This window comes from Oryx dammah, unplaced genomic scaffold, assembly GCF_014754425.2.
Source record: "Oryx dammah isolate SB20612 unplaced genomic scaffold, SCBI_Odam_1.1 HiC_scaffold_17, whole genome shotgun sequence".
In the NCBI taxonomy this organism is placed as follows: domain Eukaryota; kingdom Metazoa; phylum Chordata; class Mammalia; order Artiodactyla; family Bovidae; genus Oryx; species Oryx dammah.
This window is the reverse complement of record NW_024070201.1, coordinates 61,127,122-61,151,584: the sequence shown is the minus strand read 5'-3', so window position 1 is coordinate 61,151,584 and position 24,463 is coordinate 61,127,122. Positions and strand designations below refer to the sequence as shown.

The window sequence follows — 24,463 nt, the reverse complement described above, 5'->3', positions numbered from 1 at the left end:
TTTTTGTGGCTGAATAGTATTTCATTGTGTATATACCATATCTACTTTACTGTTCATCTGTCAATGGACATTTTAGTTGTTTACATATCTTGGCTATTGTGATTAGTGCTGCTATGAACTTAGGGGTACATGTATCTTTTTGAATTATGTTTTTGTCTGGATATGTGTCCAGAAATGGGATTGCTTGGTCGTATGGTAATTCTAGTTTTAGTTTTCTGAGGACTCTTCTTGCTGTTTTCCATAGTGGCTGTACTAACTTACATTCCCATCGACAGGGTAGAAGGGTTCCCTTTTCTCCACACCCTCTTTAGCGTTTGTTATTTGTAGACTTTGATGATGGCCATTCTCACTGATGTAAGGTGATACCTCATTATGGTTTTGATTTGCATTTCTCTAGTAATTAGTGATGTTGAACATCTTTTCATGTGCCAATTGGCCATAAGGAGGTGGTTTTTGGAAAGCCTCTAAGCATGGGAACTGGTTGGCAGAAGAAGCAACCCTGTGATTAAAAGGATAGGAACTTTCAGCCTCTCAACCCTCAGCTAGACTTCCTGGTAGGGGTGAAGAGCTGGGGAATGACTTGGTCACTGATGATCAATCAATCATGTTTATTTAATAAAGCCTCCATAAAGATCCCTGAACTATAGACATTTGGAGAGACTGATGAACAAGGATGCTTCTATGCGCTGAGAAGGCGACACACTCCAGACTCTATAGAGACAGAGGCTCCTTTGCTTGGGACCCTTTTAGGTCTCTCTCTGTATATCTCTTCATTTGTTTATTCACATCTTTTAATTTCCTTTTTAAACTGATAATCTAGTGAATAAACTTTTTCCTGAGTTCTGTGAGCTGCTCTAGCAAACTGATCAAACCTGCAGAGGGGGAGTCATGGAAACCTCTGATTTACAGCCAGTTGTTCAGACATACAGGTGACAACCTGGACTTGTGATTGGTATCTGAAGTGGTGGTGGGGATAGTCTTGTAGGACTGAGCCCTTAACCTGTGGATCTGATTCTGTCTCTAGGGAGAAAATGTCAGAATTAAGATAAATTGCACCCAGCTAGTGTTGGCAGAAATGCTTGGTGTGTGGAAAACCTGTACACATTTGGTGACTAGAATGGTTGGAAGTGAAATATTGTGTATAAAGGAAAACAATAGAGTTGTTCTTTACAGTATCCATTCTGCTCCCTGGATGTGTTCTCCAGTCCTTTGTTTTCATCTTGGCTCTACCTCTGGATTCTTGGCTCAGTTCTTTGAAAGGCTTTTCATTTTTTATGAGAAATAGTCTCTTTTTGCAACTGAGTAGCTGTTTCAGTCATGTTTTCTACCTGTAGAACTTTGTGGCCCAGAGGATCCTTCACTTTGAGCTGACTCAGTCCAAGCTGGTAGTGCTCCTATTAATACTATGAAAAGACAAAAACAAAACAACTCACCAAAACCCATAAACTAACTCAGAACAAAAAGCATAATACTTTCTGGATTTCCTATGAATTTCTTCTGCAAAGCTACACCCGTAATTCTAAGATGGACCTCTGTCTACTTTGGACATAACAGGCTGCTCTGAGATAATGCTCTTGAGATTCTTATATAGTAATATTGCCTTGCATTTTCTGAGACATTAAAGGGTCTTGGTTTGATATTTATTTTGAACTGTTTCTTACTATGAGAATTTTTGTTGATTGGAGACTGGAAGTGTGAAATGATTTTAATTTTCCAACCCAGCACATATTGGACCCTTTATATTTCCTGCAAATTGAATGAATGAACCTAAATAATTTCTTCTTTAATTTATCTGTCTTTACATACCTTTAATATTCCACTAGGAAAAAAGACCAGTTGACACTTGCAACATTCTACCTGGAAATCTCCTTAGACATATTCACATTTTAGTTAGGTACATTTTTGTTTTTCTTATCTTCCAAGTTGCCTTAGTCCTCTGGCCAGTTACTAGATTTACAGACTCTAGTAACACTTCCTCATTGCTCTTCCAGTTTTGCCTCTGCTTACCATGCAGTCCCCAAGTCAGCGCTACATATTTTGGGTTTTTATGTGGTATCACTCCATTTCTAATATTCTTTTCTGTATCATTTACTTGTTGCTGAATAACAAACCACCCAAACTAGGTGGCTAAAACAACAATAACATTATTTCTCATAATTTTGTAGATTGGGATATTAATCTGTTGATTTTATTATGCTATTTCATACAAGTATTATTTAATTGATGGGTTTGTTCAGGGCTGAGTTCAGATAGAAAAATTAGAACGCTTGGGTTTTTAATATATATTTTTTAATCCCAGATTTCATAAAGTAGGGTTTTCTCTGGGGATCTTTCCAAGAGTTCAAAGGCAGAAACTACAAGACTTCTTGAAGCCTAAACTCTGGTACTCTAAACTCTGGTGTCAATTCTTGCACATTCTATTGATCAAAGAATGTTACACAGCTAACCTAGATTCAAAAGAGAATGCATTCCATTTCTGGATGGGAGAAGCAAGAAAGTCATATTGCAGAGGTATGAGTGCTGAATGGGAGGAATTTGTGGCTGTTAAACATGTATGTAAGAATATATACACAGTATATAAAAAACTACCAGATAAGAGAGTTTTTTATGTTCATAAAGCAGAAATAGGATGCTATGAAAAAAATGCAGTTCTGTAACAGAGAAGAACTTTTGGACATTAAAAAGATAAATTTTAACAGAATGATTGGGAGATAAAGGGGAGGAGATCTCTCAGAAAGTGGAACAAAAGTAAGAAAATAGAAGAGATAAGAAAATTAGATGATCAATATATGTGATTCAGCATCCTACTAAAAGGAGTTCCAGAGAGAACAGAGAATGAGGGGAGGATATTATGAAGTAAATAGTATAGGCCTCCTTTTCTATAACTGAGGCCAAACTGTCATATTAAGTATGAGGTTGGAATAGTGTAATTTTGAGACATTTTTACGTTAAAAGAACTTAGTTTCCATTCACCCACCCATAGGAAGCTACTGGGGGGTTACTTTTTATCAAGAGCAGGAAAAAAGCCAAAAAAAGAAGCCATAGGAGACAGGAAACAGCAGTTCTATATAAGAAGATGTCAGTGGAAAACTGGGAAACAATGGCTGTGCATCCAGACGAGGCCAGGTTGGAGCAACAAAAAGGAAGGATGTGGGAGAGTCACGACTGAAATAATTTGATGTTTTTGAAAACTTAGAAAAATTGTTGACTGACGTTTCTTTGGAGCATTTGAAAAAAGTAAATTGCAGGTGCAAAGCAAAGTAAGAAATGGGAAAAAAAAACTCTTAACAGTTACTAAACTTGAGGACAACTCGAAAGGACATATAACGAATGATGATACTCTGCTTGGCTTGGCAGTAACCAACATTTGTGTGTGTGCTCAGTCGCTCAGTTGTGTCTGACTCTTTTTGTGACCCCGTGGACTGTAGCCCGCCAGGCTTTGCTGTCCATGAAAATTTCCAGGCAAGAATACTGGAGTGGGTTGCCATTTCCTACCCCAGGTGATCTTCCTGACCCACGGATTGAATTTACAGTTACAATAATTTAAGCCAGTAGTTCTCAAAGGTTTAAAGGTACTTTTAAAGGTTATTAAAGATCTTAGAAAACTTTTATTTATATGGGATATATCTTTTGCTGTTTTCTCTATGAGATGAAAAATTAAAACTGAGAAAATTTTTGGATGTTTATTCAAATAAAAATACATCATAAATTGTAATGTGAAATGACATTTTTATAAAAAAGAACATATTTTCCTAAACAAAAAAACTTAGTAATAAAAATGGCATTGTTTTCTATTTGTGAATCTCCTTCATATCTGGCTTAAAAAGGCACAACTAGCTTATCGTATCTGCTTTTACATTTTTCTGTTGCAGTATCATATTATGTAGCTTATGGAAAATTCCACTGTACACTAGTGAGAATATAAAAATAAAGGCATATAACACTGTAGTATTATAATGAAAATACTTTTTAAGTTGCAGATCCCCTTAAAGATCTTCTCACATTTTTCTAACTATTGATGTAAACTGACCTTTGAGTCAACCTAAAATTGTGCTGTGAATTTGTTGAGAAGATGGAAGAAGTGAGCTAAATTAATTAATATAACAGGATGTAAAAAAAATACAGTAAAAATGGATACATTAAAAAATAGAGTTAAAGCATTTAGAAATATTTAGGTATATATCAGAAGAAACAGCCAAAATAATTGAAAGTGACTCTGGGAAGTGGGAATGGTGAAATGTAGGCCAGCTGATCACTGTTTTCCAATGTTTGCTTTCTAGCTCTTTTTTCTTTTTTCACAAATGCAAATATTACTTTGAGTAAAATTAAAAATTCACAAAACACAGGAAAGAAAGAAAATTAAATGAGGCATAACCCTGCCCTTCAGTTCAGTTCAGTTGCTTAGTCATGTCCGACTCTTTGCGACCCCATGAATCGCCAGGGGGTTATCTAATGTAATAGTGATCTTATATACCAATTGTTGTTGTTGTTCGATCACTAAGTTGTGACCCACTCTTTGTGACCCCATGGACTACAGCAGGCCAGGCTTCCCTGTCCTTCATTGTCTTCTGGAGTCTGCTCAAACTCATGTCCATTGGATTGATGATGCCATCCAGCCATCTCATCCCCTGTCACCTGCTTCTCTTCCTGCCCTCAATCTTTCCAAGCATCAGGGTCTTTTCCAATAAGTCAGCTTTTCACATCAGGTGGCCAAAGTATTGGAGCTTCAGCATCAGTCCTTCCAATTACTGTTAAACATAGGTAGATGTACATAGTTATAATAGATTCTCAGGTACATGGCAGCATGATAGATTGTAATTCCTTGGCAACAGATAACAAAATTTTACTAAAACTGCCTTAAACAAAAAGGACATTTATTATCTTACATTATACAAGTATAGAGGTTGAGTAGATTCCTGATATCGTATAGTTGGTGCCTGAGCAATGTTGTAAGGGACCGAAGTTCCTTCTTTTTCACCACTCTGCCATCCTCACTGCCCTCAAACTGACTCCCCTTGTGGTCAAATAGGGCTTCAGCAATTCCAGGTGTTAAGATGAGACAGAATAATATCCAGCATAAGAAAAGACTCATTTCTTCCTGTGACTCTTAGGAGCAAAAAGAACTTCTTAGAAGCCTCCCTTCAGAATACACTTTCCTTCTGAACTCTTTGACCAGGATTGAGTTGCTTGCCTATTTATAAATCAGTCAGTGGCTACGGTAATGGAATTAGGTAACTGGTTTAATTTAATCTTCTATGATGAAGAAAAGTTTTGGGAATTAACCACTGTGACTCCAGATATAAGATGTATTTTAAGATAGTTACATATTATTAAAATTGCTCAGCAAAAGGAAAGAGTAAGTGGACATCCTTGTCTTGTTTCTGATCTTGGAGGAAGATCTTTCAGCTTTTTGCCATTATGATGTTAGTTGTGGGCTTGTCATATATGGCCTTTATTATGTTGAGGTAATAAAGAAGGGCAGTGCCCAATACAGTTCAAACTATCACACAATTGCATTCATCTCACACACTAGCGTTAACACTCGTATTAGCAAAGTAATACTCAAAATTCTCCAAGCTAGGCTTCAACGGTAGGTGAACTGAGAACTTCCAGATGTTCAAGCTGGATTTAGAAAAGATAGAGGAACCAGAGATCAAATTACCATCATCCATTGGATCATAGAAAAAGCAAGAGGATTCCAGGAAAACATCTACTTCTGCTTCATTGACTACGCTAAAGCCTTTGACTGTGTGGATCACAACAAACTGTGGAACATCCTTAAAGAGATGGGAATACCAGACAAGCTTCCCTGCCTCCTGCTAAACCAGTATGCAGGTCAAGAAGCAACAGTTAGAACCGGACATAGAACAACTGACTGGTTCCAAATTGGGAAAGGAGTATATCAAGGCTGAATATTGTTACCCTGCTTATTTAACTTATATGCAGAGTACATCATGTGAAATGCTGGACTGGATAAAGCACAAACTGGAATCAAGATTGCCAGGAGAAATATCAATAACCTCAGGCATGCAGATGACACCACCCTTATGGCAGAAAGTGAAGAGGAATTAAAGGGCCTCTTGATGAAGGTGAAAAAGGAGAGTGAAAAAGCTGGCTTAAAACTCAGCATTCAAAAACCTAAGATCATGGTATCTAGTCTCGTCACTTCATGGGAAATAAATGGGGTAACAGTGGGGTAAATGGAAACAGTGACAGGCTTTATTTTGGGGGGCTCCAAAATCACTGCAGATGGTGACTGCAGCCATGAAATTAAAAGATGCTTGCTCCTTGGAAGAAAAGCTATGTCCAACCTAGACAGCATATTAAAAAGCAGAGACATTACTTTGCCGACAAAGGTCCGTCTAGTCACAGCTGTGGTTTTTCCAGTAGTCATGTATGGATGTGAGAGTTGGACCATAAAGAAAGCTGAGCGCTGAAGAAATGATGGTTTTGGACTGTGGTGTTGGAGAAGACTCTTGAGAGTCCCTTGGAATTGAAGGAGATGTAACCAGTCCATCCTAAAGGAAATCAGTCCTGAATATTCATTAGAAGGACTGATGATGAAGCTGAAACTCCAATACTTTGGCCACCTAACGTGAAGAACCAACTCATTGGAAAGACCCTGATGCTGGGAAAAATTGAGGGCAGGAGGAGAAGGGGACGACAGAGGATGAGATGGTTGGATGGCATCACTGACTTGATTGACATAAGTTTGAGCAAGTTCTGGGAGTTCATGATGAACAGGGAAGCCTGGCATGCTTCAGCCCATGGGGTCACAAAGAGTCGGACACGACTAAGGGACTGAACAACAACAAATGTACCTCAAATGTACTTGTTTTGTTTTTTAATCATTGTTATTTTAAGCCATTAGGTTTTAAGGGGGCTTTTACAACCGATAAAGGATTTATATATTTAACTTTATAGTTACAAACTGTTTTCCGAAGTGGTTTTCCCAGTTTATACACTGACAGTGTCTGCGAGTTTCCATTGTTTCACTTCTTCACTAATATTTGGTAATGTCCAATTTTAAAATTTTTGTTAATCTGATGAGTATGTTTGTGGAATCTTGGAGTTTTAATTTTCATTTTCCTAATTACCAATGAAACTGAGCACATTTTCCTGTGTATATTGGCTATTTGAATATCCTCTTTTATGAAGTACCTGTTTAAATACTTTGTATACTTTTCTGTTATTTTCTATCTGTTATTTTTTTCTTACTACATTTAAAATATATTCTTGGTGTTAATCTTTTTTGGGTTATATGTGTTAAAAATAACTCTTTTCCAGTTTGTGATTTATCTTTTTATTCTCTTCGATATTTTTTGGTGAACAGACGTTTTTAATTTCAGTAGTAAAGAGATTAGTCTTTTGCTTCATTACTGGTGCTTTTGGTGTCTTGTTTAAAAAAAATCCTTCCTCAGTTCAAGAGCAACTAGTATATTCTGTAGTATCTCACAACAGGATTATCCCAAATTGGTTCTCTGATCCATTTGGGATTATCTTTGCATATTATGTGAAGCAGGGGTCAAATTTCACTTTTTTCTGAAATAGATGTGTAGTCATCCCAGAACTATTTATTCAAAATAAGCAGTCCTTCCTTTTGTATATGATCTATAAATATGTGTACACTCATAAGAATATCATTGGTCTGGATTCCCGGTTTTATTTCATAGGTCTTTTTGTATTTTTCCCGCAACATTGTCACATTGTCTTAATTGCTCTAGTGCTATAATAAAACTTCATAATTGATGGAACAAGTCTTCCTACTTTTTAAAAGAGTATCTTGGCTATTCTTTGTCATTTGCATTTCTGTTTCTGTATTAATTTAAAAATTACGTTACTAAGTTTTGCAAGAACTATTAAGATTTGTCTGAGATTGCATTGAATTGAGTTTTTCAATTTGGGGATAATTGGTTTCTTTTCACTTTTGAGACTTCTGGTATATGAATATGGTATATTTCTTGATTTATTTAGATATTATTTAATCAAGTTTTATATTTTTCTGCCTAAAAATTTTAAACATGTTTTGTTAGATTTATTCTAGCTAATGCAAACGTTATTTTAAGTTTTATTCCCAAGATTTTTTTCTTAGTATACAGGAATACAGTTGGTTATTGTGTATTATTTTTATTTCCCTCTAGTTTGCTAATTCTCTTATTTATTCTAGTATGTCATTTGTAGTTTTAAAAAGTTATTTTTATTCGCAGTTATTTCATCAGTGAATTGCTTTTCAGTCTATATAGCTTATATTTCTTGCTTTCTCATACTACCTTTAATAAAATGTAGTGGTAGTTGAAATTCCTGCCATATTCATGATCTCAAAGAAAATGCTTTCAATTTTTTACTATTAAGCATGATGTTGCTGAAGCTTTTTGTAGATTCTGCTGATTAAGGAAATTCTCATTTGCTTATTGTTTTCTGAGAGCTTTAAAAAATATCATAAACAATTGTTGCATATTTTCAGATGCTTTTAAAAAAATCTGTGATCATGTAGTTTTTTTCTTTTAACATCTTAGTATATAGAATTACATTAACTGATTTTCTGTTGTTAAATATTACATTTCTGTGGTAAATTTACTTTATTATCATACATCATTTTTACCCATTGTTAGCTTCAGTATGTGCTTATTTTGTTTAGAATTTGGATCTACTTTCATGAACTATGCTGCTGCTACTGCTAAGTCGCTTCAGTCCTGTCCGACTCTGTGCGATCCCATAGACCGCAGCCCCCCAGGCTCCCCCGCCCCTGGGATTCTCCAGGCAAGAACACTGGAGTGGGTTGCCATTTCCTTCTCCAATGCATGAAAGTGAAAAGGGAAAGGGAAGTCGCTCAGTTGTGTCTGACTCTTAGCGACCCCATGGACTGCAGCCTACCAGGCTCCTCCACCCATGGGATTTTCCAGGCAAGAGTACTGGAGTGGGGTGCCATTGACTGGCCTATAATATTTCATTTCCATATTTTGATTCCTTGTTTTGGTATTATCTGTATGGTTTAAGTCCTTTGAAATTTTTTTCTGATACTTTACTGTGCTATCTGTAGATACGGATTTTTAAAAATCCATTGTGGACTACCTACAATTTTTTCCTCAATAATAAAATTTATGTCAATTAAATATACATACACTATGTACATTAAAAAGGATAACTATAGCTTTAAGGATGCATATCAAAAGTATTAGAGATGCTCTGTAAAGGTTTGGAAAAGGAATGGAATTAGCAAACAAGTACAGAGTAGTCAAGTACAGAATTCTGCATGGACTGAAGAGGTGAGCCATGAACTAAGTACAATTAATTTAAGATGAGATTAAAACAAAGGGATCCTTTTCTCTTCAGTTTCTCAGTCAGAATTAAATCAAATGCAGCATTTTTTGATTCATTGGGATTCTTGATCTGAAGCTTGATGTTTTCTTCAGTTTTGGATAATTCTCAGTTATTAGGTTTTCAGAATATAGCCTATTTCTCTCTTCTTTTGGGAATGGTTTTATAGCCTCTCACTTTATACTTTCATCTTTCTTAACTTTCTTCTGTACTTTCCATTTTTTAATTTCCTTACTGCATCCTCCATACTGTACCTGATCTATTTTCTAGTACACTGATTCTCTTTTTAACTATGTCCAGTCTTGGATTGAGTTATCAATTGTTGATTATATATTTTTCATACTTAGAGATTATACTGGGATCTTTAAAAAAAATCTGGTATTCTTTGCAGATATAATAGTTTCAACCTTGACTTTATTTCTTTAAACATAGTAAGCATATTTGTTTTTAAAGTCTGTTTGTGATAATGCCAGAAATCTACGTTATGTGTGTGTCTATTTTGTTATCTGTTTTTTTTAAACTTGTTCTCATAATGCAATGCTTCTTTCCATGCCTAATTATCTTTATGTGCTACTCATTCTCCCTGAAAAATTATCCAGAAGATTCCTTAAAGAAGATATCCAGATTATTCCTTACAATAAAGAGAGAGACATTTTATTTGCTTAATTGGCACTTCCAGTATGGCAACATTTAAAATCATATTCACAGATTGATGTATCTTTCACTATCCTGTGAAGTAAGTTTTCTTAACAAATTCATCTGAAGTTAAGTTTTTAAAAACTTCTTGTGATGATACTTTTTGTTTAATCTTCTCTTTCTTCCTCTCCTCCTCCCTTTTCTCCTTTATGCTTTATTTGCTTGGCAGCAAAGTAACTCTCCTATTGAAGATGGTTATTTTTGCTTTAATTTTATCTGAGAGTTAACTCTTCTGAATTCTACTAAATATAGTTGGTTTTTTATTAGACTCCCTGCTTTGGCAGGCCCTAGGTTTGAATTCCATATCTCTTAAGCCAGAGGCCACCAAAGCTGTTACTAAATTTTATAACCATGTAACATTCATCAGCAAATTCAGTAAGACAGTTTCATTCATTGAACATAATAAACCACTTAAAATTAGCAGTTTTCATTCATGTGTCATGTAAGGCTGTCAAATGAAAAGTATTCCTTGTAACGGACCATTGTCCAAGAAATCCATTTCACTCTGAAAGCAGATTCCACCCCTTTGCTTACCTTTTCAGTCTCTCTCAAACAAGTTTCACAACAGAAAAATATTTGTGAGCAGAGAAGTCAAATTCAGGAAGAAACTTAGATTCCTTTTTTGTATTCTCCTGTCAATAAATTCATAACCACAGCGTTGGGTTTGACAAACTTTAAAATTCTATTGACCTGGGACTTCCCTGGAGATCAAGTGTTTAAGATTCCGTGTTTCCACTGCAGGGGGTGCAGGTTTGATTCCTGGTTGGGGAACTTAAGATCCTGCATGCTGGGCGGTACAGTCAAGGGAAAAAAAAATCTATTGACCTAATCAGTAAGCATCATTAAGCTATAACAACATAAAATTCATAGTCAAAATATCTTGATTTATAGAGACTAATAGGAATTTGACACTATAAAAGTGTTGATATTTTATTAAAATAAAGGCAATTTAAAAACATGAACAGCATCATACATCATTTAGTAATGCAGAACTCTATTTTAGTCAACTCTGAAAACTTGAAAGGGCTACAGTATCTTGATTTCATTAACATGGAGGGACATTATGTTCCCAAGCACTGCAAAGACAGTACAATATAGTGTTTGGAGCAGGGACTCTGGAATCGAAGAGTCCGTTTTCAAATTCTACTTTCGCCACTTACTAGCTGCGAAACCTCTGGAAGTTTACTAATCTCTCTGTTCTTTTGTTTCTTCACCTGCAAAAATGGGGATGATGATTTTACCTATCCAAGAAAGATTTGTTTTGAGGATTGAGTTATAATAATATATATTATGAGCTGAGACCCCCTCCTGGCAGGTAGTATGTGTCCTTTAAGTGTTAACTTTTATTTCTGAACAACCATTTGTCTAAAAGCCTTCACCTGAACACATGAATTAGCAATAGAATGGAAAACTGAAATGGAATGGAATACTGCATTTCTGTTAAGAGGGAATAATGGGAAACTTGAAGATAAAAGAAGTTCACATTGCCCTCTTCTTACTGATACTGTTGACACATCACCACAAGTTGTGGAACCATTCCTCCTCATCTCCAGAGCACATATCCACTTACCTTGCTCTCCGCTCCATTTGGACATCCAAAATCCATGTCCAAAACTGAGCTCCTGAACTTGACAGCCCTGCCTCCCCAAATGCTCCAGCCTGCAGTCTTCCCTCCACTGTTCAATCTACCCAGGTGGTGCTCAGGCCAAAAACTTCAAAATTATCCTTGATTCCTCTCTGTCTCACCTCACATGCAATCCATCAGTCAATCCCACTGGCTAGGTCTTTGATGCTTTTAAGATTTTAAAAATATTTTATTTGGAATTGTTAATTGTTTTTAGTTGGACTGTTAATACAAATAACATAGCCCATTATTTTTAGGAATGGAAGTTTGCCTTTTAGAAAGTTTCTTACATACACAATTGTGATGGTTAATTTTTTCGTCAAGTTGGCTGTGTCACAGTACCCAGATACTTGGTCAGACATCTATATCTGTGAAGATAGTGTTTAGATGAGATCAACATTTAAATTGGAAGACGCTTGTTCCTTGGAAGAAAAGTTATGACCAACCTAGATAGCATATTCAAAAGCAGAGACATTACTTTGCCAACAAAGGTCCGTCTAGTCAAGGCTATGGTTTTTCCTGTGGTCATGTATGGATGTGAGAGGTGGACTGTGAAGAAGGCTGAGTGCCAAAGAATTAATGCTTTTGAACTGTGGTGTTGGAGAAGACTCTTGAGAGTCCCTTGGACTTCAAGGAGATCCAACCAGTCCATTCTGAAGGAGATCAGCCCTGGGATTTCTTTGGAAGGAATGATGCTAAAGCTGAAACTCCAATACTTTGGCTACCTCATGCAAAGAGTTGACTCATTGGAAAAGACTTTGATGCTGGGAGGGATTGGGGGCAGGAGGAGAAGGGGACGACAGAGGATGAGATGGCTGGATGGCATCACTGACTCAATGGACATGAATCTGAGTGAACTCTGGGAGTTGGTGATGGACAGGGAGGCCTGGCGTGCTGTGGTTCATGGGGTCGCAAAGAGTCGGACACGACTGAGCGACTGAACTGAACTGAACATTTAAATCAGTAGACTTCGACTAAAGGAAATTACTCTTTATAGTGTGGTTGGGCCTCATCTAATCAGTTGAAGGTTATAAGAAAAAAAGATTGAGGTTCCCTAAGGAAGAAGGAATTCTGCTTCCAGATTGCCTTTGGACTTGAGTTGCAATATTACCTCTTTCCTGGGTCTCCAGCCTTTTGGCCTGTCCTAAAGATTTTCAGTTTGTCAGACCCCACAATCACATGAACCAATTCCTTGAAGTAAACCTTTCTATATATATACTCTATTAGTTCTCTTTTCTCTGAAGAACATTTACTAATATAATACCTATCAGGATGGCTAAAATAAAAAGTAGTAATAATACAAAATAGTGGTGGAGCTTTGGAGAAACTGAACACTTGTACATTGCCAAATGGCGTGTAAAATGGCATAACCACTCTGGAAAATAGTTTGACAGTTTCTTTTAAAACTGAAAATTGACTCAATATTTATTCAGCCCAGCAGTTACACTCTTGGACACATCCCTAAGAAATGAAGACATTTGTTCATGTAGAAACTTGTACATGAATGTTCATAGCAGCTTTATTCATAAGAGCCAAAACAGAACAACTCAGATGTCTTTCAGTGAGTGCATGGTTAAACCATAATATGTCTATACCATGGAATATTGCTCAGCAGTCGAAAGGAATGAACTATTGATATGCACAACAATGTGGATGAATCTCAGTATAATTATTATGAGTGAAAAAAGTCCAGTCTCAATGGGTTGCATGATATATGATTCCATTTATATAATATTCTGGAAATAATAAAATTAGAGAAAAGATCAGTGTAGTGGTTATGGAAACAAAGAAGCTGCGCGAGGGAGCCTATGTTGATGGTACAGTTCTATATCGTGATTGTAGTGGTAGTTGAATGAAGCTGTATGTGTAATAAACTTTCACAGGATTATAAACACAGACACATACACAAACTAGTGTATGTATAATCAGTGAAATAATCATAAGCTCTCTGAGTTGTACCAGTGTCAGATACACAGTTTTATTATTGTCCTGTTACTATACAAAATGTTAACATTAGGAGAGGCTGAGCGAATGGTGCATAGGACTCATTGTACATTTCTTTGCAACTACTTGTGAATCAATTATTAGAATGAAAAGTTAAAAAAAGCTTCTTGCAGCCTGATTCATACTTTTTTCTGGGTTGAGAAAGACATTTAAATGCCTTGGTTTTTAGCAAAAGGCAGTTATCACATTCCTCCTTTCCCAATTTTGTTGGGATTAAAGATTGCATTTCTGTTCATTAATATTCACACTGTCCTTACAAAATGCTTTATATCAAAACAAAGTTAGGAAGCACAGTATCTATCTCAGACTTGGTATGATCAGGTTAGTACTGAGCCAAGCCTTGTCTGTAACATTAGGAACCCAGTGTTTGGGTGTTTAGGAGCAGAAAATTTGTTCTCAAGGGTACTAAGGTAACAGAAAAAGCCTCAGCCACCGAGAAATAGAATAGGATCATTGTTGCTGAGTGTTTTGTGTATCAAGATCAGAATAACAGTGATGACAAAACTGTTATTCAGTGTTAAACTTGGAGGGTTATGGGATACAAGTTGTTTTATTTTTACGATAACTGTGCTTTTACTTGAAAAGCCTAAATAAATGTTTTTCAGTTAAAACCTTTTTATATTACAGGAAATAAATGTTAATATGGAGAACAATTTTAAGACCGAGTCAGCGTCATCTGCCTTTTCTCTTCAAAGTTCTTCAGAGACATTGTTTTCTATCCAGCTATTAGATTTCAAAACAAGTTTCCTGGAAGCATTAGAAGAATTACGTATGAGAAGGGTAAGTTTCTTTTTAAAACGTTAAGTCAGAGAACTTGATTTTGTTCATTACTTTTTTGTCTTAAGTAGAGAAAAAGACAACAAAATAGCTTCTTATTTAGAAAAAAGAAATCTAGCCTCACTAAGGGAGTAAAAGAGAAAAGGTCAGATTTAGTCAACATCTGGAGGTGGAAAAGAAGTTATAAACCAAGGTAAAAAATAAAAGAGATTTCTTAAGCTAGGTAGCATTGAGTGCCTTGGAATGCATAGATAGCATTACAGTTGGATACTGTGATTAAAAAAAAAGAACTGCTGCTTCAGATTACAGTTTTGATAGGTACTAATGAAATGATTAAATGATTAAATAAACAAATAACATGATTAAGTGACAGAATAAATATATGTAGTATTTTGACTTCAAATAATAAAATATCCCTGTTTTTAAAAATGATAACCCTGAGATTTTTAGTAAGGGGATATCTAGTATTAAATTGTAAAAGATGTTTGGTTTTAGCAGGAGATTTGTATTGGACAAAAGCCCTTAAAAGCATTTCATTTCTGAGACTCTGAATTTGCAGAACAAGTTAACAGCTCTGTGTTAGATTTGAATTGGTAAGATTCTAAGATGAAAAAAATAAATTCTTAATCATTGTAATAATGATATAGGGATGAAGTAATTAGGACTTACATGTAACTGAGGGTAGATTCTCTCTACTGTAGAGAGAATCAGTAAAATTTGGTGACTTCCTGGAAATAAAGTATAAGTAGGAGTAAAAAAGTAATCTGAAACAGTTTTATTTTTATGAACCCTGTTTTAAGATTTTAAAATATTGAAATTTGTTGTCATAATAAGAAAATTTAATTACCACAGTGTTCATCCTATATATAAAGCTACTTTCAACCAATATAACAAAAGTCTATTAAACAAAGAAGAAATTATGCTTTAAGAAATAGACATCTTGGATAAGTATTGAAAACAACTTTTTATAAAACTAGCTTAAAATAGTATCTTTTCTGAATAAAGTCCCCTACTATTATTGTGTTGCTGTTGATTTCTTTTTTATGTCTGTTAATATTTGTCTTATATATTGAGGTGTTCCTATATTAGGTGCATATATATTTATACTTGTTATATCTTCTTTGATTGATCTCTTGATCTATGTAGTGTCATTCTTTGTCTCTTCTAATAGTCTTACTCTTTATTTTAAAGTCTATTTTGTCTGATACAAGTATTGCTGCTCTGGCCTTCTTTAGGTTTCTGTTTGCATGTAATACCTTTTTCCATCCCCTCACTTTGAGTTTATATTTGTGTCTTTAGATATGAAGCGAGTCTTTTATAGATGATGTATATATGGGTCATGTTTCTGTATCCATTCAGCTCCTCTGTGTCTTTTGGTTGGAACATTTAGTTCATTACATTTAAGGTAATTATCATTATATATGTTCTTACTGACATTTTGTTAATTGTTTTGGATTTGGTTTATAAGCCTTTCTCCCTCTTTATTCTTTTGTCATTTGATGACTATCTTTAGAGTTATGTTTGCATTTCTTTTTCTGGTGTATATCTATTACAGATTTGTGGTTTGTGGTTTACTATGAAGTTTTTGTATAGCAATTTATATATATTCATGATTGTTTTAATTTACTCATCTCTTAATTTCAAATGCATTTTTAAAACCCTACGTTTATACTCTACTCCCCTAATTATTGCTGTTGTTGATAGCCTATTTTGCATCTAATTGTTTTGTGTATCCCTTAATTGCTTATTGTGGATGTAAATAATTTTGCTACTTTTGTCTTTCAACACCCTACTAACTTTGTATGTGGATGATTTTCTACCTTTACTGTTTCTTTCCCTTTACTGATGAGCTTTTTCATTTCCTGATTTTCTTGTTTCCAGTTGTGGCCTCTTCTTTTTTCTCCTAGAGAAGTTCCTCTAACCGTTGCTGTAAAGGAGAAGATATTTGCAAGTGATATGACCAATAAGGGGTTAATATCCAAAATATATAAACAGGTCATATAACTCAACATCAGAAAAACAAACAACCTGTTTAAAAATAGGCAGGAGAACTGAGTAGATATTTTTCTAAGGAGGATATGCAGATGGCCAACAGGCACATGAAAAGATGCTCAGCATTGCTAATCATTAGGAAAATGCAGATCAAAACCACACTTAATCATACCCATCAGAATGGCTGTCATCAAATAGAACACAAATAACAAATGCTGGCAAGGATGTGGAAAAAAGGGAATCCTTATGCACTGTTGGTGGGAATGTAAATTGACGTAGCCACAATGGATAACAGTATGGAGATTTCTTGAAGAACTGAAAATAGGACTACCATATGACCCAGCTATTGCACTCCTGGGTATATATTTGAAAGAGCTCAAATGCTAATTCAAACAGATGCATGTACTCCAGTGTTCAGAGAAGCATTATTTAGTTGCCATGATGTGGAAGCAATCTAAATGTCCATCAGCAGATGAATGGATAAAGAAATTGTGGTGTATACACACACACACACACACACACATCCATCCATCCATTCATTCATCCGTACATGTACAATGGAATACTAAAAGTGAAAATGTTAGTTGCTCAGTCGAGTCCGACTCTTTGCGACCCCATCAACTGTAGTCCATCAGGCTCCTTTGTTCATGTAATTCTCCAGGCAAGAATACTGGAGTGGATAGCCATTTCCTTCTCCAAGGTATCTTCCCAACCAAGGGATTGAACCCAGGTCTCCTGCATTGGAATAATACTACAATACTACAATGGAATACTACTAATCCACGAAAAATGAAATTTTGCTGTTTACAGCAACATAGATGGAAGGCATTATGCAAAATGAAATGTTAGAGAAAGTCAGATACCATATGATGCCACTTAAATGTGGAATCTAAAAATTACAACAGACTACTGTGTATGTGAAAGTCACTCAGTCGTATCTGACTCTTTGCGACCCCATGGACTGTATAGTCCATGGAATTCTCCAGGCCAGAATACTGGAGTGGATAGCCTTTCCCTCTCCAGGGGATCTTCCCAACCCAGGGACTGAACCCAGGTATCCTGCATTGAAGGCAGATTCTTTACCAGCTGAGCCACAAGGGAAGCCCAAGAATACTTGAGTGGGTAGCCTATCCCTTCTCCAGCGGATCTTCCTGGCCCAGGAATTGAACTGGGGTCTCCTGCATTGTAGGCAGATTCTTTACCAACTGAGCTATGAGGGAAGCCCAACAGACTAGTGAATAAAACAGAAAAGTTGACTCATAGATAAAGAGAACAAACTAGTGGTTACTAGTAGGGATAGGAAAGGGAAGAGGAGGGACATACAAGGGTAGGTGAAAAAAAGGATTATTATGAGGTTATGTGAAAAAGACACTTGCTCCTTGGAAGGAAAGCCATGACAAACCTAGACAGTGTATTAAAAAAGTAGAGCTATCACTTTGCCAACAAAGGTCCATGTAGTCAAAGCTGTGGTTTTTCTAGTAGTCATGTACAGATGTGAGAGTTGCATCATAAAGTAAGCTGAGTGCTGAAGAATTGGTGCTTTTGAACTGTGGTGCTGGAGAAGACTCTTGAGAGTCCCTTGGACTGCAAGGAGATCAAATCAGTCAATTCTAAGGGAAATCAACCCTGAATATTCAATGGAAGGACTGATGCTGAAGCTGAAACTCTAATATCTGATGTGAAGAGCCAATTCACTGGAAAGACCCTGATGCTGGGAAAGATTGAAAGTAAAAGAAGGGGCAGCAGAGGATGATATAGTTAGGTAGCATCACCAACCAGATGGGCATGAATTTGAGCAAACTCCGGGAGATAGTGAAGGACAAGGAAGCCTGGAATGCTGCAGTCCATGGGGTGACAAAGAGTTGGACATGACTTACTGACTGAACAACAACAGTGCAAAAGCATGTATGTGAAACTTCTGAGAATCGTGAAGCATTGTAGAATTTGAAGACTCTTTCATTCAGTAATAATAATAAAAAGCACGAATGGGAAATCTTAAAAGCAGTCAGAAGTGGGAAAAGATTCATTATTTTCAAAAGAACAATAATACTATTAATAGTGGACTTCTTGATAATAATTGTTCAGTCCAGGAGACAGTGACATGATACTTTAAAGTGCTTAAAAGAATTCTGTTCCAAAAAAAAAAAAAAAGAATTCTGTTCCCCCCAAAACAGCCTCAAAAATGATATCATGAGTATTGAATGAGTTTTTCTAAGTGGAAGAAGTAATTATGTAAGTCTTCATACTAGACAGTGCATTTGTATGGCATTCTGGAAGAGTCAAGACTATGGGGATGGGAAACAAATCAATAGTTGCCAGGTGTTGAAGGATAGGATAGGGATTATCTATAAATGGAATGCATAAGAGAATTTTGAGGAGTGATGGACTCTTCTGTATGGTACAGTGATGGCAGAAATGTTTCTCCATGCTTCTGTCAAAATCCATAAAACTGTACACCACAGTGAACTATACTATATGCAACCTTTATAAAAGTTCAACCAGAGTGTGGGGAGAATTTCAGTATGGAATGCAGACTGTGAAAATATATATAACTGTTTCACCATTACTTCAGTGAAAGACATGGATGGGAAAAGAAGCTGATTTAAGAACTTTAGAGAATATACGTTGAGTTGATCAGTTCAGTTGCTCAGTCGTGTCTGACTCTTTGCAACCCCAAGGACTGCAGCACGCCAGGCTTCCCTGTCCATCACCGACTCCTGGACCTTGCTCAAACTCATGTCCATTAAGTCGGTGATGCCATCCAACCATCTCATCCTCTGTCATGTTGAGTTGATACTGTAAGGCTAAAGACAAAAATGCTTAAATGTTTGCATTAAACACTCTTTGGTTGGTGGATTTATTTTTCATGGGAGTAATACTGAGACTACTTATAGCTATGCTAAGGTTGAACAAATTAAGCAAGTTATAGAGCTTGGGTAGGATTTTTTTCTCTGTTGAAGGAAGAAGTTACAAATAAGTATGTGTTGGGGGAGGCTAGAATGAATTCTCTGGTGTGGGATTAAAGTTGAAGGTATCAGTATGAACTTATTTAGTATAAACAGATACAGAAATACAGACATGTATACACATTGGTTAGACTATATACATAGATTTTCCGGCTCTGCTGAAAGGGCTTAGAGGTAGGAACACTCCCATAGCAGGAACCATCTATAGTACTCACTTTTTGGTTCTAAGTGTCATTATCTAATAAAAGGAACCAGGACCCCTTGGAGAAGTGGTTTATTCTAGAGTTGGATATCTTGTAGTGCTGGAAGGTACTTTAAGAAGGTACTTAAAATAGCATGTCAAAAGGGTACAGAAACCAGCCTGAAAGAATTCCCATGAACATAGCTGGAAGAATTTGAACAACAAAATAAATGATGATAGTATTGGATTGTAACCCAAAGAATAAAATAAATATCCATTATACCCTACTAACATAAGTGAATGATTAAATAAATAAATGAGGGAGATGGGACAAATCTTTTATCCCAATTAATAAATGTAGGAGGAAGGAGAGAAACAGAAACCACCCTTAAAGCATCACAGTAATAATTACTGCAGGCAAGATCCACAGATGAATGCTAAAATTAGTGGATGAAACTTTAAGGAGAAATAGAATAGTTGTAGTACCTTTCCCAAATTGTTTTGTAAGTTACTGTGGTGGTTTTATACATGTTCACAAATTGCTTGATATTCTTTTCTCTAGGAATTGGAGCTTAATTTCCCTCACCTTGATTGTGGACTAAGTTTTAACAGATAGAAAATATAAAGGGAAAAATAGTTTACTGTGGAGAAACTTGGCAAATACCACCTTAACTAAGTGATTAAGTTTAAGATCCCCAGAAAGAATTGGTGTGGTTCAGTAATTCATGTGAACATCAGATACTCATGATATGATGTGATGAGAAGGGAACTTTACTGCTGTGGTATTCTTCTTGAAACCTAGTTTAATCATGAAAAAATAGCAGACAAACACCATATGTGGAAAATTCTACAAGATATCTCATCGATGTTTGTCAGAGTAAGGTCATAAAAAACAAGAGAGAAATTATTACAGATTGGAGGAGTCTAAGGAGACATGATTAACCATAACATGGTGTCCCGTATCATATCCTGAAACAGACATTGGTGGAAAAACTAGTGAAATGTGAAGAAACCTTGTAGTCTAATCAGTAATATTGTAACAATGTTATTTTCTTAACTTTGATAAATGTACCCTACTTATATAAAATTTAAAGTTAGGGAAGCTGGTAAAGGGTATATATGAACTCTACTATCTTTATAAGTCTTCTGTAAGTCTAAAATAATTTCAAAATAAAAAGTTTGTAAAAGGAAATTTAGACTTTGAAACTGAAAGTTCAAGAAATACTATAGTACAAATCAATATGATTCTTTTCTTTTTAATTTTAAAGAGATAATAAGCAAGCAAAACTATATTTGATCATTCACTTAATATTTCCTGAACACTTATGCCAGGTTTTAGAGAATATAATACCATGTAATAATAAAGGATTGCAGAATATACTGTGAGTCTGGACAAGGAAATGTCTAATTTTACTAAGGGGAGTGAGGAAAGCTTCATAGAAGAAATAACTGATGCAGAGATGTTGTGAATGAGTAGGAATTTCGGATCAGTCTTTTTCAGGGTTGTTCTTTTCAAGGAATTCATTTTCCCCTTTGATTCTCTCTGTTGCATGTTTGTTTTGTGTTTTATTACTGTACACTTTTATCTTTATTATTTCCTTACTTTGTTTAATTTGTTCTTTTTGTCTTGAACTTCTAAAGATGGTATTTAGTTGATTAGTTTTCCCCTTTTTTCTTTTTCTAATGTACAGCATTTAAGACTAAATTTTTCTCTTAGCATGCCTTTAGTTGGGTCCCACAAATTTATGTAGATTCATCAACTGTATTATCTACATCTTTATTATCATTCAGTTCAGATTGTAATTTATTCTTTGCCCCATGCATTATTTTCTACAAATATTTGAGAGTTTCATTTTACTTTTTATTAACTTTAAAAGAAGATTTTTTTGGATAATTTTATGTCAGATTATAAGCTTTACATAATTTCAGTCACTTGATATTTGTGGAACTTTGTTCTCTAGTCAAACATATGATCAAGTTTGGTGAATAGGCCAACAGAGATGAATGTGAAAAAAAATATGTATTCTGTGTTTCTTGGGTGCAGTATAGAATGACTGTGAATTTGGTCAACTTTGTCAATCTTGTTCAAATCTTCTGTATAATTATTATTATTTTTTGTCTGCATTTTCCTTCTCTTTTTTCTTTTTCTGTACATATTTCAGTCTGGTTATTTTTTCCCCTTCCTTTCAGTTAATGAATTTTCAGTTTATGTATGTAGTTTGCTGATTAGGTCAATCTATTGAGTTCTTAATTTTCCTTCTTACAGTTTCAGTCCTAATATTTTCATTTGGTTCTTCTTTTATAACTTTCATTCCTCTGCTGAAATTGATATTGTCATATAGTTTCTTACATATAGTTTCATGTATTTAAAGTCTATATCTATATATAGTATATATATCTATGAACAGTATGAAAAAGCAAAAAGATATGACTCGAGAATATGAGCCCCCAGGTTGGTAGGTGTCCAGTATGCCAGTGGGGAAGAGCAGAGAAATAGCTCCAGAAAGAAGGAAGAGTCTGGACCAAAGTGGAAATGACATTCAGCTGTGGATGTGTCTGGTGGTGAAAGTAAAATCTGAGGCTATAAAGAACAGTATTGCATAGGAACCTAGAATGTTAGGTTCATGAATTAAGATAAATTGGACATGGTCAAGCAGGAGATGGCGTGAGTGAACATTGACATTTTAGGAATCAGTGAACTAAAATGGATAGGCAGAATGGGTGATTTTAATTCAGATGACCATTATATCTACTAATGTGGGCAAGAATCCCTTAGAAGGATTGGAGTAGCCCTTATAGTCAACAGAAGAGTCTGAAATGCAGTGCTTGGGTGCAGTCTCAAAACCAACAGAATGATCTCTGTTCATTTCCATGGCAAACCATTCAACATCACAGTAATCCAACTGTATGCCCCAACCAGTAACGCCAAAGAAGCTGAAGTTAACGGTTCTGTGAAGACCTACAAGACTTTCTAGAACACTAAAAAAGATATCCTTTTCATCATAGGGGATTGGAATGCACAAGTAGGAAGTCAAAAGATAGCTGGAATAACAGGCAAGTTTGGCCTTGGAGTACAAAATGAACCAGCACAAAGGCTAACAGAGTTTTGCCAAGAGAACACATTGGTTATAGCAAACACCGTCTTCCAACAACACAAGAGACGACTCTACACATGGACATCACCAGAGGGTCAGTATTTAAATCTGATTGATTATATTCTTTGCAGCCGAAGATGGAGAAACTCTACAGAGTCAGCAAAAACAAGATCAGGAGCTGACTGTGGCTCAGATCATGAGTTTCTTATTTCAAAATTCACGCTTAAATTGAAGACAGTAGGGAAAACCACTAGGCCATTCAGGTATGACTTAGATCCCCTATGATTATACAGTAGAGGTGATGAATAGATTCAAGGGATTAGATCTGGTAGACAGAATGCCTGAAGAACTATGGATGAAGGTTTGTAACATTGTGTAGGAAGCAGTGACAAGAACCACCCCCAAGAAAAAGAAATGTGAGAAGGCAAAATGGTTGTCTGAGGAGGCCTTACGAATAGCTGAAAATAGAAGAGAAACGAAAGGCAGGGGAGAAAGGGAAAGATATACCCAACTGAATGCAGAGTTGCAGAGAATAGCAAAGAGGGATAAGAAAACCTGAAGCGAACAATGCAAAGTAATGGGGAAAAACAATAGAATGGGAAAGACTAGAGATTTCTTCAAGAAAATTGGAGATACCCAGGGAACATTTCATACAAAGATAGGCACCGTAAAGGACAGAAACATCAAGGACCTAAGAGAAGCAGAAGATATTAAGAAGTGGTGGCAGAATACACAGAAGAGCTATACAAAAAAGGTCTTAATGACCCAGATAAGCTTTACTGGTGACTCAGGTGGTAAAGAATCTCCCTGCATGCAGGAGACATGGGTTCAGTCCCTGAGTCAGGAAGAGTCCCTGGAGAAGGAAATGGCAATCCATTCCACTATTCTTGCCTGGGGGATCCCATGGACAGAGGAGCCTGGTGGGTTACAATCCATGGGGTCTCAAAGAGTCAGATATGACTTAGCAACTAAACAACAAACTCTGATGGTGTGGTCACTCATCTAGAGCCAAACATCCTGGAATGTGAAGTCAAGTGGGCCTCAGGAAGCCTTATTATGAACAAAGCTAGTGTTAGTGATTGAATTCCAGCTGAGCTATTTCAAATCCTAAAAGATGATGCTGTGAAAGTGCTACACTCAATATGCCAGCAAATTTGGAAAACTCAGCAGTGGCCACAGGACTGGAAAAGGTCAGTTTTCATTCCAATCCCAAAGACAGACAGTGCCAAAGAATGTTCAAACTACCACACAGTTGTGCTCATTTCATGTGCTTGCAAGGTAATGCTCAAAATCCTTCAAGGTAGGCTTCAGCAGTACGTGAACTGAGCACGTCTAGATGTACAAGCTGGATTTAGAAAAGGCGAGGAAAAAGAGATCAAGTTGCCGACATCCGTTGGATCACAGAAAAAGCAAGTGAATTCCAGAAAAACATCTTCTGTTTCATTGACTATGCTAAAGCCTTTGACTGTGTGAATCAACAACAAACTGTGGAAAAATCTTAAAGAAATGGGAATACCATACCACCTTACCTGTCTCCTGAGAAACCTGTATGCAGGTCAAGAAGGAATAGTTAGAATCAGTCATGGAACAATGGATTGGTTCAGAATTGGGAAAGGAGTACGTCAAGGCTGTATATTGTCACCCTGCATATTTAACTTATATGCAAGGTACATCATGCAAAATGCCAGGCTGACTCAAAAGCTGGAATCAAGATTACTGGGAGAAATATCAACAACCTCGGATATGCAGATAATAGCACTCTAATGGAATAAAGCAAAGAGGAACTAAAGAGCTCCTGATAAGCGTGAAA

The 24,463-nt window shown here is 36.0% G+C and overlaps 1 protein-coding gene across 4 annotated transcripts in view; it reads left to right on the top strand.

Moving 5' to 3' along the window:
* CCDC73 (coiled-coil domain containing 73) overlaps window positions 1-24,463 on the top strand; it is a 150,295-nt gene that overhangs the window by 25,469 nt on the left and 100,363 nt on the right. For all 4 annotated transcript variants that reach the window (XM_040258959.1, XM_040258958.1, XM_040258957.1 and 1 more), the window contains exon 2: window positions 14,270-14,422. In XM_040258959.1, the coding sequence (XP_040114893.1) occupies window positions 14,285-14,422 (138 nt within the window). In that variant the 5' untranslated portion in view covers window positions 14,270-14,284. The remainder of the gene's footprint in view (window positions 1-14,269; window positions 14,423-24,463) is intronic.